Here is an 18,054-nt window from a genome sequence, read left to right as displayed (position 1 = left end):
CCCACGAAAATTGGTACCCAACAAATAAAAATTAATCCAGAGTTTAATCGTCCTTAAAGTTGTGAAAATTTTGTAATTCTCTTTACATATGTTTTATATAAGGACTCCATACATCGATCACTTTGAAACATTTCCAAATACTTTAAATGAAAACTAAAAAAAAATCTGTTGATCAGTATCCCCTTTTTAATTTTTTTGAAAAGCACCACAGATTCTGAAATAGAACGGTTTCCCTTAAATTATAGTACAACATTTATTATATACATTCTATTATATATTCTCTTCAGATATCACCATCATGGTATGGGAGCGTCTAAACACCACCTAGGCCGCCTTGGTGCACTAAGCTCATGAAACTGCACTAAGCCCATGATGGGATGGTGCTATGGATAAAATAAACATACCATCGGACGTAGTTTTTCATGAAGATAATATATCTGAATTTTTTAGTCATTAAAAATTGTAGTTAATTCGTAATTTGATTTTTCTGTCATCAAAGGTTTTGTCCGACGGCACGTGCCAGTAATTGACCAGGTAATAAAATCAGTGATCCATGAAGAAACAAAGAAACATAACAATTACACAGCTTATATATAATTACACCTTCTTGTTTGTCGTGTTATATATTTTTTTTATGCGATTTTTTTGTTTTTGTAGGATTTAAAACATAACTTTGTATTTCTTTCATTTTTTTGTGTGTATTTTTTGATAGGTTATTTAGACTTTATGATACTTTTATTTGTTTTTCATCAATACTTCATTGTAATTCGAAAGTGCATAATAAACGACTATTATCATAAATTCATTAAATAAGAGCCTTCCCAGTGCAGAAATAATCAAATCAAATCAAATAATTTTATTGCCATATAAATTTGTGAGAGGTGGGGTTTAGTATTATTTAAGTTTAAGCATGTCATCTTTAGAAATATCTTTCCACTCCGAATTGATTTCCATGAATCAAAATATTTGTTTCTATAAAAGTTATATTTAGGGAAGTTAAGAAAGAAGTGTCTTTCGTCCTCTATCTCATTACAGAATTTGCAATATCTCTGGTCTCTAGGTAATGTTTTAGGTAAAATTCTTGTTTCAAGTTTATCTTAATATTTTTGAGATTGTATATACAAAAATATTAAGATAAACTTGAAACAAGAATTTTACCTCAAACATTACCTTATGATCAGCTGTTAAAATATAAGTAAGGTAAGTATACCATGTATATATAATGGACCAATGAATATGGGAAGAGGAAAAAAAAAAAAAAATTCTATGGAGATGTTCACGTGATTTATTTATTCAGGAAACCGGAAATTGTTGAAGAAAAATATTTATTTTCTCTATATATTCAATGTAATTTAGTACCCTATCGGTGACATTTTTTTTAACATTTTCTGATATATATTTTCAATATCTAATTGAGTTCTTAATTCGAAAAAAAATATCTATGGACTGGTCATTTACTGTTTCTTGACCTTACATACATATACAGAAAGTACTTAGAGCATTTAATGAAAATAATTCAAAATATCTCTCTAAAAAGGGTCAGATTCAATATTTTATTAAAGTCTGTACACTTGTAATATAACCATTTTAATAAAAACATTGAATAAAACAGCAATTTTATCAATTAAAATACAAGTGACATCCTATAAAGAATTGTGAGAGACTATAGAAATTACTCTACAAAGGAAAAATTGCAACATATGTTTATCATATGTTTTCAAAACATATGAAAAACATATGTTGCAATTTTTCCTATGTATGATTATCATTTAAGGTTGTATTGCGCGACCTTTATTTGCTTTTATCTTCGTCCTTCCATCTCTGGACAGTGGCGGATAGTTGTCTTATTGGCAATCATAACTATCTATTTATATGAAATATAAATTTAATAATTACCTCTTGCAGAATTTCAAGTATATTATATTTGGAATAACTGAGTCTGTATAAATTTGTGTCTATTCGTGCAATTATTGAAACACTAAATGGGGGAGAATAAAAGGAAAGAAAAAGACTACAATATACTCCTCTTCGCGTAAAAAGCCAATTTCTATTGGTTTTACTATTATTTCCGCAAATCTTTTATTTCAAGAAGGGCAAACAACCACTTTTTCCAAAAAAAATTCTCACAAAGCATCACAGAAAACCGAGACCTTTTATCATTACTAATTGGGAACAAAGAAAATAATTTACTAGTTTAAAGATACACATGCAAGTCCCTCAGAATTGATTGGATCAATTAGCAAGGTGATCAGACATGCATTACACAAGTAGAGCGCGTGTCACGTTAAAAGTGTTAATAACTTTTAAATCTCTTTATATCATCAAATCAACTTTTAACATATGTTTTTTAATATAATGATTTATCTTAATTTATGAACTTGGTGCATATTTAACCTTTGCTTCATGTCCTTAGTGCAGTATTTTTAAATTCGTCAAGCTTCATTGGATCCAATCAACAATATGACAACTGGACACATTACACAAAATCGGCGCGTGCCATATAAAATGTTAATAACTCTTTTATTTCTGAATATATTTATACCAAAATTTAAATATATGCTCTTTATTCAAATCTGTATAGTACTGAATGATCTTGGTGCTTATTTGACTGGTCCATCATGGGCTTAGTGCACTTCCTGGAGCTTAGTGCACCAAGGCGGCCTAGGTGGTGTTTAGACGTACCGTCATGGTATAGAGCATGCAACATAAGGCCATGGGGGAGAACTCTGAATGTATTTTTAAAATATCAAAAATTTGGTAGTAATTGGCTCATTTAAGAGGCTAAATACACATAGCTTAGGGAAAATTAATGTTTAAAATCACTGTCACATTTGTATCAAACATTTTCATAAATAAATTCTTATTCAATTAAGCTTTTAAAACAAAAGTTGAAATCGCAAACTCACATGTTAATAGTGATTGAAATAGCCTGGAAATTGCATGAAATTCTGATTACCAGAAAATTAACTGAAAGGAGAAGCTGCTATAAGGCCCTAAAATGGCCTCTATTTCTAGCTAAAATTTCAAATTCGTATTTATTAATCAATATTACAATGTATCATAGGGTTTACAATGATTTGATAGAAAAATATGTCTTTTTGTTGAATATGTACATAATTGCCATCTAATTAAGACGTCACAAATCACATCCATTTTGATTTTCCACAAAAATTCCATGAAAATGGGTAAATTTCCATTGATTCTTTGGACAGGAAACATGGAGTACATGTGTCATAAAAAAGATATTTTATATATTAACATTATGCTTGTTATGACATTTTACATATCTACCTGGAATATTTAGTTTGTCAACACCTGCACCCCATGTTTCCTTAAGGGCATACGATACAGTTTTGATCCCGTATTTACATTTTGATAAAAATTTCCATATAGACTATTTTTTACCTGATTAAATCAAATATATAATAAAATATATATCTTCATGTGCTACTTTTTGAGTATAATGAGGTTGACATTTTGTATATTTGCTCAAAATTCGGATTTGTTGCCGTATTTTCCCTTCCAAAAGAAAGACATAACTTTTTGTTTTCAAAGATAAACACAAATTGTTTTTTGTTAAATAATTTGTAATTTCTGTATTTTATAAGTATCCTAAAAAATTATATATTTTTATTCAGATATAACTCATATTTATCAAATGTTCATGAATGTAGAAAAAAAACCCATTATTTTTTGCTGTACATTTATCAAATTAAAAAAAATTGCACTATTTACGTTTTCATTAAAATTGGCACACATAATCTTTTCGCGAAATCAAACCAAATGGCATTTTAAAAAAGAGGGGTCCATCGATGAACTGGTTTTCAAGATAAATAAGTTTGAATGATAAAAATCAGTCGCAAACTGAATCTTTTCCCGATAAGTTATAGTTTGACGTCATGAAAATAACATTTTATGTTAGCAACGTCATTACCTCCCCTGTAACTGTATCGTATGCCCTTAATTTGGTTGAAATCCTAACAATTTTGTCAAATTACAACAAAAAATCTCTCTTTCTAGTTCATGACTTTAAATAAGGCATGTAAAAATCAATACTTTGAAATAAAATTTGACAAAAGACTTGTTCTAATTAGCTTTCTCACATCTCTTTTCATCATTATTTTTAAAATTTTGAAACATGAATTAAATATAAGTGGGGCAAATATGGCCTCTATTGATCTTAATTCTTCTTCTTTTTTTTTTTTTTTTTTTTTTTATTAATTTTTGCCAGGATATGAGACAATTGATTTATTACATCATCTTGACTGTTTATAATCATTTTTTGTTTGTTTGTTGCTATATTTACTTTACATTTTATTTGTTTCAGAGACAATGGTGAAGCCTGCTTTCTCAGCATTTCTTAAGAATCAAATAAACCCATTCAGTCGAAGTGACATTCTGAAATTTGATGATGTCCGCATAAATCTTGGAAGTCACTACAACCCAAAGACTGGAAAATTTACTGCACCAAAATCTGGACTTTACCATATATCATATAATCTGATGGGATATGAAAAATCCACTGTTACATTTCAGATAAACAAAAACAATGAAGCCTTTGTATATGGCTATGCAGATGGCTCTGGATATGCTACGTCCCCTTCCTCAGTGTTAATGGAACTCAACAAAGGGGACCAAGTATACATTTTACACAGAACAAACAGAATTGAGAGAGTTATTGGGCAACTTGAGCCATCATTCTTCTCTGGATATTTCCTGCAACCTATATGAACCACCATTATAATTTTGGGTATTTGGGCATCAATGTTACTTTTTTTTAAAAGCAAGGGACAGTTATGACAGTTATGATGTTGTATAACATTTAAAAGAATATTAAAATTAGTTTTGCATCTTCAAAGAGTCCATTTTATTTATAGCTTATGATACATTATTCAACTACAGGGGCGGATTTAGGCGGGGGCGTGGCGGGCGTGCGCCCCCCCTAAAATTTGCAAAGCATGGGTTGACTTCAACATATTTAAAGTATCAGAAGAGACCATTCAATCTTTTTTAACATTCAAAGTATATAAAACAGTCAGTTTAACAGAATCAACGTGATTACTGATCAACCAACCTACGCTTTATTAAAGTTCTATACTGAATGATTTCAAATGAAGTGTCAAACGCGGAGCTGCATTTGATGACAAATTACTAGGTTTTTAGCAGTTAAAGTAAAAACAAATGTTACATTATATTTGCGGTTTTTATAATTAATTTGCTTGATAATTGAAGTTCCAAAACATCCCTTACTCACTTTCACAATTTCATCATGACACGGTCAAGAAAGCAGTCGGCAGGTGGGATCTTTTATAATATCCGTAATGAAAGATAGAAATACGGTTTCAAGCGAAAGGTTAGTTTATTAATTTGTATCTCTGTGTCTATATTTGTTTCTCATTGCAACCTAAATATTTAGCCGAAATCTGTACCGTATTACTGTATGCTTGGATCCCTAGAAAATAAACATAACTGCGTAAATGCATCTCATTTTGATTTGAGTTGTTTGTGGCGAACACAGTAAAGTCTGGCACGACCTCCGAAAATCAAAAATGTAAAAAACAGATAGTATGAAAGAACATTAAAAAATCGCTGGTAAAAGAAGAAATTTTCGTTTGAAAAATATATTGGTCTGATAAACAATTGTGATCTGTCTCGCCTCACATTGCGTCCGTCTGTCCGCCCGTCTATCTGTAGATTGTTGTCAGGTGTGGATTAATATAAAAAAAGAAGATGTTGTATGATTGCCAATGAGACAACTATCCACAAAAGACCAAAATGACACAAACATTAACAACTTTAGGTCACCGTACGGCTTTCAAGGCGGTTTCAGCTTGAAACTTTAATTCCTCGCTAATTTTAACTCACAATAGTTCGAGATATCAACATTGCACCCCTTTAGAAGAATATTTCAATAATTTTACCTAAAAAAACCTCCAAAAATTTTTCGCCTCGCTCCGCTCGGCGAAGATATAAATTTTGCGCCCCCCCTAACTTGAAATCCTGGATCCGCCCCTGAACTATATCATCTCATTTGAATTACAATCATATATTTAAGTAGCAACTAATTTTCCTAAAAGAGGTAATTTAAAATTAAAATAAAATTTCATAGGAAGATATTTTTTAAAGTTTTATGGTAATTTCAGGCATAGATTACCTTAGCTGTTTTTGGCAAAACTTTTAGGAATTTTAGTCCTCAATGCTCTTCATCTTCTTACTTTATTTGGCCTTTTTAACTTTTTTGGATTCGAGCATCACTGATAGAGTCTTTTGTAGACGAAACAAGCGTCTAGCGAATATCCTAAAATTAGTTCAGGTATCTATGATAAGTTTATTCTACAAGCCTACCATAAACATTCCCTTATTCATATGTTTTTTATATAGACTAGACCGTTGGCTTTCCTGTTTAAATGGTTTAACAATCTAGTATTTGGGGCCCTTTATAGCTTGTTGTTCAGTGTGAGCCAAGGCTTTGTGTTGAAGGCTGTACGTACCTTGACGTATTATGTTTTACTTTTATAAATTGTTATTTGGAGAGAGAGTTGTCTCATTGGCACTCATACGACCATACTAATGGTTTATCTGACATTGACCATATATTGCATAATCTCCTATCATCCATCTTCATAACCTAAAAATATAAAATTTATCCAACAGGATATTTCGCAAAGGAGTAGGTTCAGTAAGACCCCTTTTTGGCCCCAAAATATATCAGTTTTACAAAATTGTTATAATGTAAACACTGAAACAGCTATTTATCTGAAAGTAAATACTTCTGCTACATAAATATGATCTATTTTTGACTATACAATGCACATATATCGCGTACTAGCATCATTAAGTCATACTAAATTACTGAAATCTTCACAATTTAAGCATTTGAGTTAAATTTTAGATGGTTTTCATCTTAAAGGGAAGTGGCCACATTTGTGTTCATTCTTAATATTGAAATGTAAGTTGTATTTGATGATAATACATAACATATATTAAGGTTGAGGGTGAGCACAGATGCGGCCACTTTCATTTTCAACATAAACTATCTGAAAAGTGACATATTATGGCATATTAAATGTTAAGTTTTCCATATTTAAGCTTGAATATGACTATCTGAAATAACTAAATCAGTTCAAATCTTTCGCACAAACTACAAAAACTGGGAACCTCAGTGCATTTTTTTATGCAATCAATGTAATATTGATTTTTTTTTTAATATTAAACATATCTTATTATTAATCACCCTGTTACATCAACCTTCAGTTGCCCATGCAGGAAAGCAACTAAGGGGGGCCCAGATTTTTAGTCTCATTTGTCGGGGGGAAAGCAAATGAGAAAAAAAACTCCCACTATAAATTATTAACATCTACCTTTATAAATATTATCTATCCTTGTACAAATGTACATGCCATGCAATAATTACGAATCTATATATCTATACCTCTCACCATATATAGTTATTTGAATAAAGTTTTGTTTTATCTTTATTTATTTATCACAAAGGCTACCTGTATTAATTAAGCAGTTTCAATTTTATCGTACATCAAGTCGTTCTTTATTTTATGTTAATTTCAATTACATTATATGTCTGGTCGAGTTATCATATACAAATTTACCATTATTAAAGAAATATTCACTTTTTTCAGTACAATTGTTTGGATATGAAATGGGTATAAACTATCATTGTAAATATATTTCATAAATCAGAAACTTTTTATTTTCTAATCAAAAGTGCATTAATCTGATAATTTAAAAAACTTGTTTTTATAATTTTATAAAATAAATATAAAATGTGCAATAATTAATTCTTGTTTATTTAGAAAAAACAACCAACAGTTATCTTGTTTATCTAAGAACATTTTTCTTGTAAAATAATGTGGGACATAATTAAAGCTTTTCATGTGGGAGAATTAAAGCTTTTCATATGGGAAAATCAGAACTCTAAAATTTTAAAAAGTGGAACAATTGGGAATAAACTGCCTGACTGTGTAATATATATAATAAATATTAGTCATTCATAATTGTTTTGATTACTTTCACTTAGGTGTCAATTTATTATAATTCATCTATAAATCTGTATCTATGACAGATTTAATCTGTACCATTATACACATTTAATACTTAAAAACAGATGGCGAAAGTTCATAGATTTTTCAAAATTTAAACTCTGTAGGTTTCAAAAAAAGATAAACGCTTTTCCCATCAGTCTGTAATAAGCAATATTTCAAACGATTTTCAAGCGATTACTTTAAAACCTTTTTAAAGAATAAATTGAACAGAACATTATGTACCTGCGAGTCAGAGATACGGTTTCCAAGATGGAACATGGACATAACCTTTTTCTTTTTGTTTTGATACTAAATTTTCAACTGCGTCTAGGGACTTCGTGTGAAAATGACAATTGTTCAAATGCCATTGACATTCTCTTAATAGCTACATTGAATGCACCCCTTAAAGCAGAGTTGGACATTTCAGTTCTTACTGGACAACTAAAAGAACTGATAAAACAGGAAGTACAAGCCGCAGTTTCCAAAGCAAATAAAGACCTTGTGGAAAATGTTGTTGATAAGAGAGTTGAAACTGCTGTAGACAATTTAAAGACTTATAACAATGTTACCATAGCTACCTACAAAGAAGAAATGAAAGGTAAGAATATTATTGGCATTTTACATTTATTTTTTTCAAAGAAACAATATTAATTAAATGTTAAGTATTGGAAAATAAAGTAAAAATAGGCTCAAAAAGAAGATATTTGTTCAAATACTTCAAAAGATCTGAACTTTTATAGAATTATCTTTTTTTTCATATCAACTCAGTGGCTCAAGCAGAGAATTATTTCATTGGTATTTGAATTCATTTTAAATTTAAATTCTTAAAAAAAAAATTGGGGTTAGGGGGGTAATGGGGTCCATTACTGTTATGGACTTTTTTGTGAGTTTTGCATCTATATTTTTGCTATTAAAGGTAGTGATTTATGACATGTTTTCATTCTTCATATATATATATGTATCAAACAACACTTTCTAATATAAAATTACTTTTTATCCTGCAATTGGGTGTCCTACTATACAGATACAGCCCTACAGATATCGCTATGCTGTATCTGTAGACTATACAGATATTGCTATGCTGTATCTGTATACTATACAGATATCGCTATGCTGTATCTGTATACTATACAGATATCGCTTGAAAGCTCCGCCCACTGCCCGACTGGGTATTGTTTGAACCTGTGTGACCTCAGAATGTGTATTCCAGTTGAATTCCAATTACAATGACAATTGCCGATTTCAAATGATTGTGTTACAAAATCAACCATGTCAATTTCAACATGCATCTTCAATGAATGTCAAGTCTGAAGCGTAGGACAACTCGTACACTTCTGTTTCAAATTTAACAATATTTTGTTATTTGTTTTTACTGTTGAAATTAGTTGCTATGTTAAAAAAGATAATTATTCACCTTGAGCGATGTATTATTGTTGACCATTCACGATTCTTTTTTTGCGAACCCATCTTCAGCGTAATGTGTGATTTTGATATTACTACGCGGGCCTCAAGGGATTACAAATCGAAAACAAATGCTAAATATTTGTTAGTTTTTGTGTCTTTAAAAACACAAACAATATGCAGAATTAATTGCAGGATAAAGACAATAACTGTTTAGTGTCTTTAAATATCAGCTGTATTTGTACTCGGCTCGAAACAGGTGTAATAGCTTGCTAAAAGCTCGCATACACCTTGTTTCCTAGCCTCGTACAAATACAGCTGATATTTAAAGACACTAAACAGTTATTATCTATATATCTCCTAATATCTGAGTAATCTTACCTTATTTGGCAAGGTTGAAAAAAATGAATCAAACACAAATATTGTGTTTTTTTTATAAGAAAATACAATCAAAATTATGATAATACACCTAATTTTCTACATTTATATTTTAAAAAGTCTTTCACATGAATTGCATACATGTACTACTCACACAATTTGCATTAAAGATATAGACCAATTGTTATCTGGTGCTTCATAATATAACACCCGAGACATCCTGTTAAGGTCATTAAAAACTTTCATCATCATCTAACACCTTAATTAGGTTTTACTTACAATTCTGTAGCTTTCCATATGTAGATATTTTTTTTAAAACATTATATAGCTTTTTTGTGTCATTTTTGTTGTTGTATATAGTTTTATTTTTTTTTCATTTCAGAGACAACAGCTGCAACTTAGCCAGCATTTTTCGCTTTTCTTAAGAGAAGCAAGACATTTAGTGGTAGCCAAATTCTGAAATTTGATGATGTGCAGATCAATCAAGGAAACGCTTACAACAAGAAGACTGGAAAATTTACTGCACCAAGATCAGGACTATACCATATATCATGTAGTTTGATGGGAAGTTTTGATAATGCTAGTATCAGTTTTCAGATTAATAAGAATGGTGATTTATTTCTTAACGTATATTCTCATGACTCAGGTTGGACAACTCAATCAGTTTCACTATTAATGGAACTTACGGAAGGTGACAAGATTTATGTCAAGCACTATACTAGTAGAATAGACATGGTAAACGGAAACAGACAGTCTTATTTTTCTGGTTTCCTTTTGCAATAAAAGCAACACAGATAACTGAAAAATTTGTCCTGGAATTTCTGGAGTGTTATTTATAACTGTAGAAAAGACCATGAAATTTTATAAATTTCTTTACCTTCAGAATGAGAGAATTTAAAGAGTAACTCATAATAAACTAATCTATAAAAGTAATTGCTTCTTGTTTGTATTTTAGACAGTTTTGCATTAAATTATTAGCATAAACTTTATTATAACCAAAAATAAATAGATTGCTTAGCTTAGAGCAGCTAGAAACAACCACAGTGGTCCCACCACGACCAGTTGGGGCAAAAAGGGACACAATATTGGCACTTGAAATAGGTCTGAATTTTTTTTGGCAAATCTAAAATGTAGAGATTTTACAATCTCCTGTGAAGACAAATCAAATCTCATTGGATGCATTGATAAACTATAAACTGTGGACTTATTTAATTTCTTGAATACCATTATTTTGTGGATTCAGGAAAAAATTCACATTTTAATAGAGATTTGATATCGTGGTTTTGGCAAAGCCTCTGTACAGACCTACAAAAAATGTGTAATTCATTGGACATTTAAATTCTTGGTTTACCTATACCCACGAAATCCATGAAAATTGGTATCCTGCAAAGAATAATATGATCTAATACAAGAGGATAATAATGGGGGTACATTCATGATAAATAACGGTAAAAATTCTTGCCAAATGACGTTAACAGTCATTTTTGGTGCATGTACGCTTTCTTTTAGACGATAAAAAAAACAACTGATTCTGACATATCAAGAAATTTTTCCCAAAATTGACAAAAAAGATAATTATTTGGGACCTCTGATGAATCACATTTAGGATATTTGACGAAACACGGTAAAATTTCAACCAATTTAACGCTAATGGTAGCCGTAAATGACCGTTTGACACCTGATAATAAAGGGCATTACTATCCTCATACAAAACACTGTTACCTCATCAAATAATTGCAGCATTATTGTCAGAACGTCTGGATGTGCTTTGTCCACCTCATCAAACAGTACTACAGCCTTTGGACTTTCTGTTAATTTCTTGGTCAGTTGACCTCCCTCATCATGTCCAATATATCCTGGAGGTGATCCTATAAACTTTGCAACCTTGAAAATTAAAAAACAGAAATTATGACTGTTCAAAGCACTCTAGAAGCTGGAATGTATTTTTATACTAATAAAATTTTTAAAAAGTGGGGCTACTTGTTATTTAGGGGCCAGTATTAGATTTGCGATTTCTAGAACCAATAGATATAAAAAGATGTGGTATGAGTGCCAATGAGACAACTTTCCATCCGAGTCACAATGTATAAAAGTAAACCATTATAGGCCAAAGTATGGTCTTCAACACTGAGCATTTGCTCACATTGAACACCAATAAAATGGAAAATGGAAATGGGGAATGTATCAACAATGATTAGTGTAAAACCCTTCAAATGGGGAAAACCAACCGTCTTAGAGTCTATATAAAAACCCAGAAACGATAAAAACTTATGGAACACATCAACAAGCAACAACTTCTGAACATCAGATTCCAAGTCTGTTTTCCATTTTTTTTACTTTGATTGTTTTTTTTATCCTGAATAAGATCTTCCTACAAGATTAAACTAATGCAAGAGTACATTGGTCTGATTTTACCTTTATCATAAAATTCTAAAAAGGAAAAAGAAAAAATACTCAAGAAAATTGTCAACTTCATTACACAAACAAGTATTAGCCTTTCAAAAAGGGCTAGTTGTCTCTAAGCTGATGAAAATGGAAAGTGTTCTCTTCTGGATTGAAGGACATTTACTAGGTTTGGATTGTCCTAACCAATCAATAAACATTGATTATTCACATCTCGTAATATCTTCGAATCAGGTAGTTAGAAGCATTCACGCACTGACTGTCCATTGTTCAATTCTTAATATCGTCTCCTAGGAGACGATACTGACTTACATTAGTACTATTGCTATAATGCAAATTGAAGTTACCATGCACATTATTCAAGAAAATGAGGTCAAGATCATATAAACCAAGTTGGAAATACATGTTCACCTTACAATTATTCCATATACCAAATATAGTTGACCTCTTGCTTATACTAATATTAGAAAATAGACACACACAAAAAACAAACAATAAAATAACATTGAGAATTAAACTGCAAAATTCAAGTCAAAGTCAAATAAAACATGCCAGACTGACATGTATTGATTTAATAAAGTATCACTATACAAGAAAAATCATGAAATTTTTATATTGACCAATGAATCATGAAAATAAGAGTCAAGGTCAGATGAACCCTGCCACACAGAAATGTACTCCTTACAATTATTCCAAACACCCAGTAATAGTAGACCTATTGCATAAATATTACAGTATCTAAGAAAGAAACTCACTACCTAAGGAAAACTTAAGATTGACCAATAAACCATGAAAATGATGTCTTGCCTTGCAAGGATGATAATTACCATACAGACATTTACACCTTACTATCATTACATACAACAAATATAGTTGACCTCTTGCTTATACTAGTATTAGAAAATAGACACACACAAAAAACAACAATAAAATAATATTGAGCATTAAACTGTAAAAACCAAGTCAAAGTCAAATAAAACATGCCAGACTGACATGTACATTGTAAAATAAATATAGTTGACCTACTGCATACAGTATTATATAAAAAAAATAACCCACAAAAACTTAACTTAAACCACTAAACCATGAAAATTAGGTCAACCAAGCATCACATGAAACATTGCAGTTGACCATGCATGTACACCTTACAATCATTCATTACACCAAATATAGTAAACCTATACTGGGTAAGTTAAATAGTATCTGAGATATGGACTTGACCAAGAAAACTTTTTTTTTTCCACTGATCCATGAAATGAGGTCGAGGTCAAGTAAAATATGTCTGACGGGCATGAGGACCTTGCAAGGTATGCACTTATCTTATACTGTTATCTTTTAACTCATAATAAGAGAGATATTATGAATACTAAATTTTTTTGTTTTTCAAGCAGTCACTGAACATGCTGAACCATGAAAATGAGGCCAAGGACAATGGACATATGACAGACAGAAACTTAATAATATAAGGCTTTTTAAAAAAAGAATGAAGAATTCATATCTTCTACCTTCCAAAATATTAAGTTTTTAAGAAGTTTGTTACACTATCCCTATGTAGAGCTTTCTTCAACAGAAGTTGCAGGCTCCATAAAAATGACATTCTTATATGCATACATTAATTATGAAACCAACCTCATGTTTTTCTTGATACTCTGACATATCCATTCTGATAAAAGCCTACAAAGAATTATAAAAACATTTTACTACTGTGGAGTCATAATTTTCATTTTAAGCTTGCATTTTTGTGGATATCTTTTTTGTAGTCTTAAAAATTAATGCATACATATTGCTATATAGAAAATTTGTAAATTGTTCATAATTTTGAATTTGTGGTACTAATTATTTTTTCACACAAAAATCCTGTCTGTCATTATTCAGATATTTACTTGTCTATCTTGTTTGAAATATATTTTAGCTGATGTGGGTTTTGCTCAATGTTGAAGACTGTACTGATAAGACCTTAAGGTTTTTAATTTCACTTCATTTGGTCTCTTGTGGGTTAACAAGTTAAATCATTGGCAATCATGTCACAATTTTTAATTTTAATTTTTTAATGTTCTTAATCATGAAAAATATTTTAAGTTCTATGAACCATATTATTAATAAAAGGTTATACCTTAATATCTCCTAAACAAAAGTAAATAAAGGAATTCTAAAAAAAAAAATGCTTTTAAAAAAGAAAATATGTTTGGGCCAGATGAAAACAAGAACTGGCTTATTATAAAACATGTTACCTTTTTAGGATCTTTGTGTAGGTATGTTGCTACTTGCTTTGCTAGTTCTGTTTTGCCTGAAATATTCAAAAAAGATCTACTAAATGTTTTCACAATGTGTCATTTAAGTTCAATCGTCTAATATCTCATGATAATTGGTTAAATCAAAATGCAGTTTAATATGGTCAATGACACAAGTTGAAAAGTGTTCCTACCATAACGAACAACTTTATGAATTATGGTCCCTGAAGAAAAATGTTTGTGACAAAAAAAATTTGGTAAAATATGGTCAAAACCTTGTTTATTACTCATGCAATAACTGAAATTATTAAAAATGTTTGTGTTGACATGAATTATCATTGATATTGTCATAAATCATAAATTAACTGTTTGAATTTTTAAAACACTAAGGCTTATCTACCTGAGGAAAAGATTACCTTAGCTGTAATTGGGAAATTTTTTAGGAATTTTTTGTCCTATGCTCTTGAATTTTTTTTTTATTCATGCATCACTGATAATAGATATAGGACGATGTGGTGTGAGTGTCAATGAGACAACTCTCCATCCAAATAACAATTTAAAAAGTAAACCATTATAGGTTAAAGTACGGCCTTCAACACGGAGCCTTGGCTCACACCGAACAACAAGCTATAAAGGGCCCCAAAATTTAAAGTGTAAAACCATTCAAACAGAAAAACCAAGGGTCTAATCTATATAAAAAAAAAACGAGAAACGAAAAACACATATAAATTACATAAACAAACGACAACTTCTGTACATTTGTAGACACAACTTGTGTCTGCTCTAAAGCTCAAATTAAACACACAGGGGCTGGTTTCGAATTAGAAAACACAGAACTATGTGTAAATACAACAGAAAATTGGGCCAAAAATAATGATTAGATGATATAAGTTAATTAGTTGCTTCAATATAAAGAATAAGGTGGATGATTATAAAAAATAGATAATATACTAACTGAAAAAATCAAAGAATACAGAAATGATATGACCACTACTAAATAGAAGGCTAATTTAACCCCAACCTGAGAATGTGTACAGCTTTCACACTATCACATCACATAATCAGTGAAACACTAAATAACACCAAAATTTGACACCTAACGGGTGCCACATGTGGAGCTGGATCTGCTTGCCCTTCCAGAGCACCTGAGATCACCCCTAGTTTTAGGTGGTGTTCATGTTGCTTAGTCTTTAGTTTTCTATGCTGTGTTCTGTTTACTTTTATTTGTCTGTTTGTCTTTTTCCTTTTCTTTTTTTAGCCCTAGTGTTGTCCTTTTATTTTCAATCTATGAGGTTGTATGTCCCTTTGGTATCTTTCACCCCTCTTTTAAAAAGTTCACATTATAATGAATTTGTGTACAAAGTTTCAAGTTGATGTGACCATACCTTAGTCAAAACATAAATAAATCCAAACTAAAACATTTGCTATTTCATATGCTTTTCATGTACGTTGATGTTTTTGCCTAAGGGTAGAAACTAACTTAAATTACTTCTCCTTGTGGTAGAGACTGATAACAAGATAAGAACAACTGACCTATACCGGATGATCCCAGGAAAAGAAAAACAAGAGGATGGTCTTCATCATACCATCCATTCTCTTTTCTTCTTACAGCTGAAATGTAAGGTAATTGCTTTTATTTTTTACAAAAGATTTACAAGTTACATACACTGTTTCATGACAAACATATAATGTCACTAAAAGATCTTTTGGATACATATTTGTTTAAATTTCAGGGGTTCTAAATGTAGAGAAAAATAATAACAAGGAGTTGCTATTTATGGTATACTTCCAGAGTCCACTGTTTCCACCTTTGGGTTTTGGTTGGAGCTTGTGTTTTCTGTACTGTTTTGTTCTAATTTTATATTTTTGCTTTGGGCCTTAGTGGATAATTGACCTGAGTACTTCATCTATTGTATCACTAGCATGTCAACACTTTTAATTGGCTTTTAAAATTGATGGAGTTTGAGAGGATTTTTTTTTAAATAGCCATATGCAGACTGTTACCTTCAGAGCTTAGTATGTTGGCAAGGTCACAGAATTATTCATATTTCTATTGTGTTATGTAGAACTAAACAACTTCACTAAAAATTAATTTGGCCTGCTTAATTTTCATAAAATTTTGATAAAATAACTTTAAGTCAGGGCGTTTTCAGATTAAATTCAACTTAAGGAGTTTGAATTTCCCTTCGGTATTTTTTGTCTTTCTATTTTAGTTGTATGTCCATTGGATGTATGGAACATTATTCATAGAAAGTATAGGGGAATCTGGAATGTTCCTCCCTCTCACATTCATATTAATGGAACAGTCCTATTTACCAGCAGCCACTGTATTGATTGCCCCCTCCTGACCAATAATGAACTGTTTCAGTCTCTGTTCTAATGGAAACTTTCTCCTCTCTTCTGCTTCTTTAGCTTCTTTCAATTCATTGAACTGAAATACAAAGAAAAATATCAACACATTCTTAATTTTATTGCATAAATTATATGTATGGGTCAAAGACTGAATCTCCTATGGATTTTATTCATCCTCTTTGGCCCATAGGGAGTCAGTAATGAACAGTATAATGAATTTATTGATGCTGGACTTTTTCTGCTCCATTTTGTAGAAAAATAAAACATGAAAGATAACAAAATTAATAGATGATGTCACCATTTAACAGTAGATGTGACGTCATGATCCCCGTTGAAATTTACTATGCCCCACTGATCCATAATAGTGGGTCACAACATGATAATTTATCTGCAGTGCCATAAGTGTCCATAGTAGAAGTGATACTCTGCTAGTAATTTTATATTTCCATGATCAGTGAATGTGAAATAAGATTCTATAATGTAATTTACACATGACTTTAAAAAAATCATATTTTAATGAATCTGATCAGATTATCTTGACCACAGAATATTGGGGAAAAGGGGGGGGGGGGCTATCAGGTTTTATATATAAACTGGAAACACACATGTCTATTCGGCTAAAGAAGATAAAAATCATTTCTTTGTTCAACGTCCTTACTTTGTTCTCTGCATTATGTAGAACTTGACTGACATTTTCACTCTTGACATAATCCACTGGTTTATGTCCATTCTTATTCTCAATAGTAGGATCTGCTCCTGTAATAGAAGTTTATCATAAAAAATGAAGTTCTGGAAGGGGAACCTTTATTTCTGTATGATTTATTTTTTCTGTCATTTTTCTGTCTTATTTTTTGCCCATATTTGCCCATTTTTTTTTATATTTTAGCACACGTTTATTTAATTTTTTTTGCCTATTTTTCTCTCTTTTTTTCACCAATGTTTCTTTAGTATTGCTCCATCATTTGTATACTGTGAATTCATTTATTTTTGTGGATTGCAGAATACTTGCATATTCGTTGATATTTGAATTTGTGGTTTTGTCAATCTTCCTATACAAAGCCTATTAATAATATGTTATTCGTTGAACATTTGAATTAGTGATTCATCTGTACCCACAAAACTTGGTATCCAACGAATGATAATGAATCCACAGTATCTGTTTTAAAATACCATCCAGACCCTTATAATTAAGTGGCAACAGCAGTTTGAATTCAGTCGGGGGAGTACCAATGTAATTAAAACCCGATCTC

The 18,054-nt window shown here is 30.8% G+C and overlaps 1 protein-coding gene across 1 annotated transcript in view; it reads right to left on the bottom strand.

Moving 5' to 3' along the window:
• Window positions 1-18,054, bottom strand: part of LOC134696024 (mitochondrial disaggregase-like) — a 33,261-nt gene that overhangs the window by 8,711 nt on the left and 6,496 nt on the right. The window contains exons 6-11 of the mRNA XM_063557571.1: window positions 17,463-17,560; window positions 16,769-16,883; window positions 15,986-16,063; window positions 14,453-14,508; window positions 13,851-13,895; window positions 11,541-11,702 (exon numbers count right to left, since the gene is read on the bottom strand). Of these exons, the coding sequence (XP_063413641.1) occupies window positions 11,541-11,702; window positions 13,851-13,895; window positions 14,453-14,508; window positions 15,986-16,063; window positions 16,769-16,883; window positions 17,463-17,560 (554 nt within the window). The remainder of the gene's footprint in view (window positions 1-11,540; window positions 11,703-13,850; window positions 13,896-14,452; window positions 14,509-15,985; window positions 16,064-16,768; window positions 16,884-17,462; window positions 17,561-18,054) is intronic.

The sequence above is a fragment of the Mytilus trossulus genome, chromosome 14 (genome assembly GCF_036588685.1).
Source record: "Mytilus trossulus isolate FHL-02 chromosome 14, PNRI_Mtr1.1.1.hap1, whole genome shotgun sequence".
NCBI lineage: Eukaryota > Metazoa > Mollusca > Bivalvia > Mytilida > Mytilidae > Mytilus > Mytilus trossulus.
The sequence above is the reverse complement of the archived record's forward strand: the minus strand, read 5'-3'. Positions and strand labels throughout refer to the sequence as shown.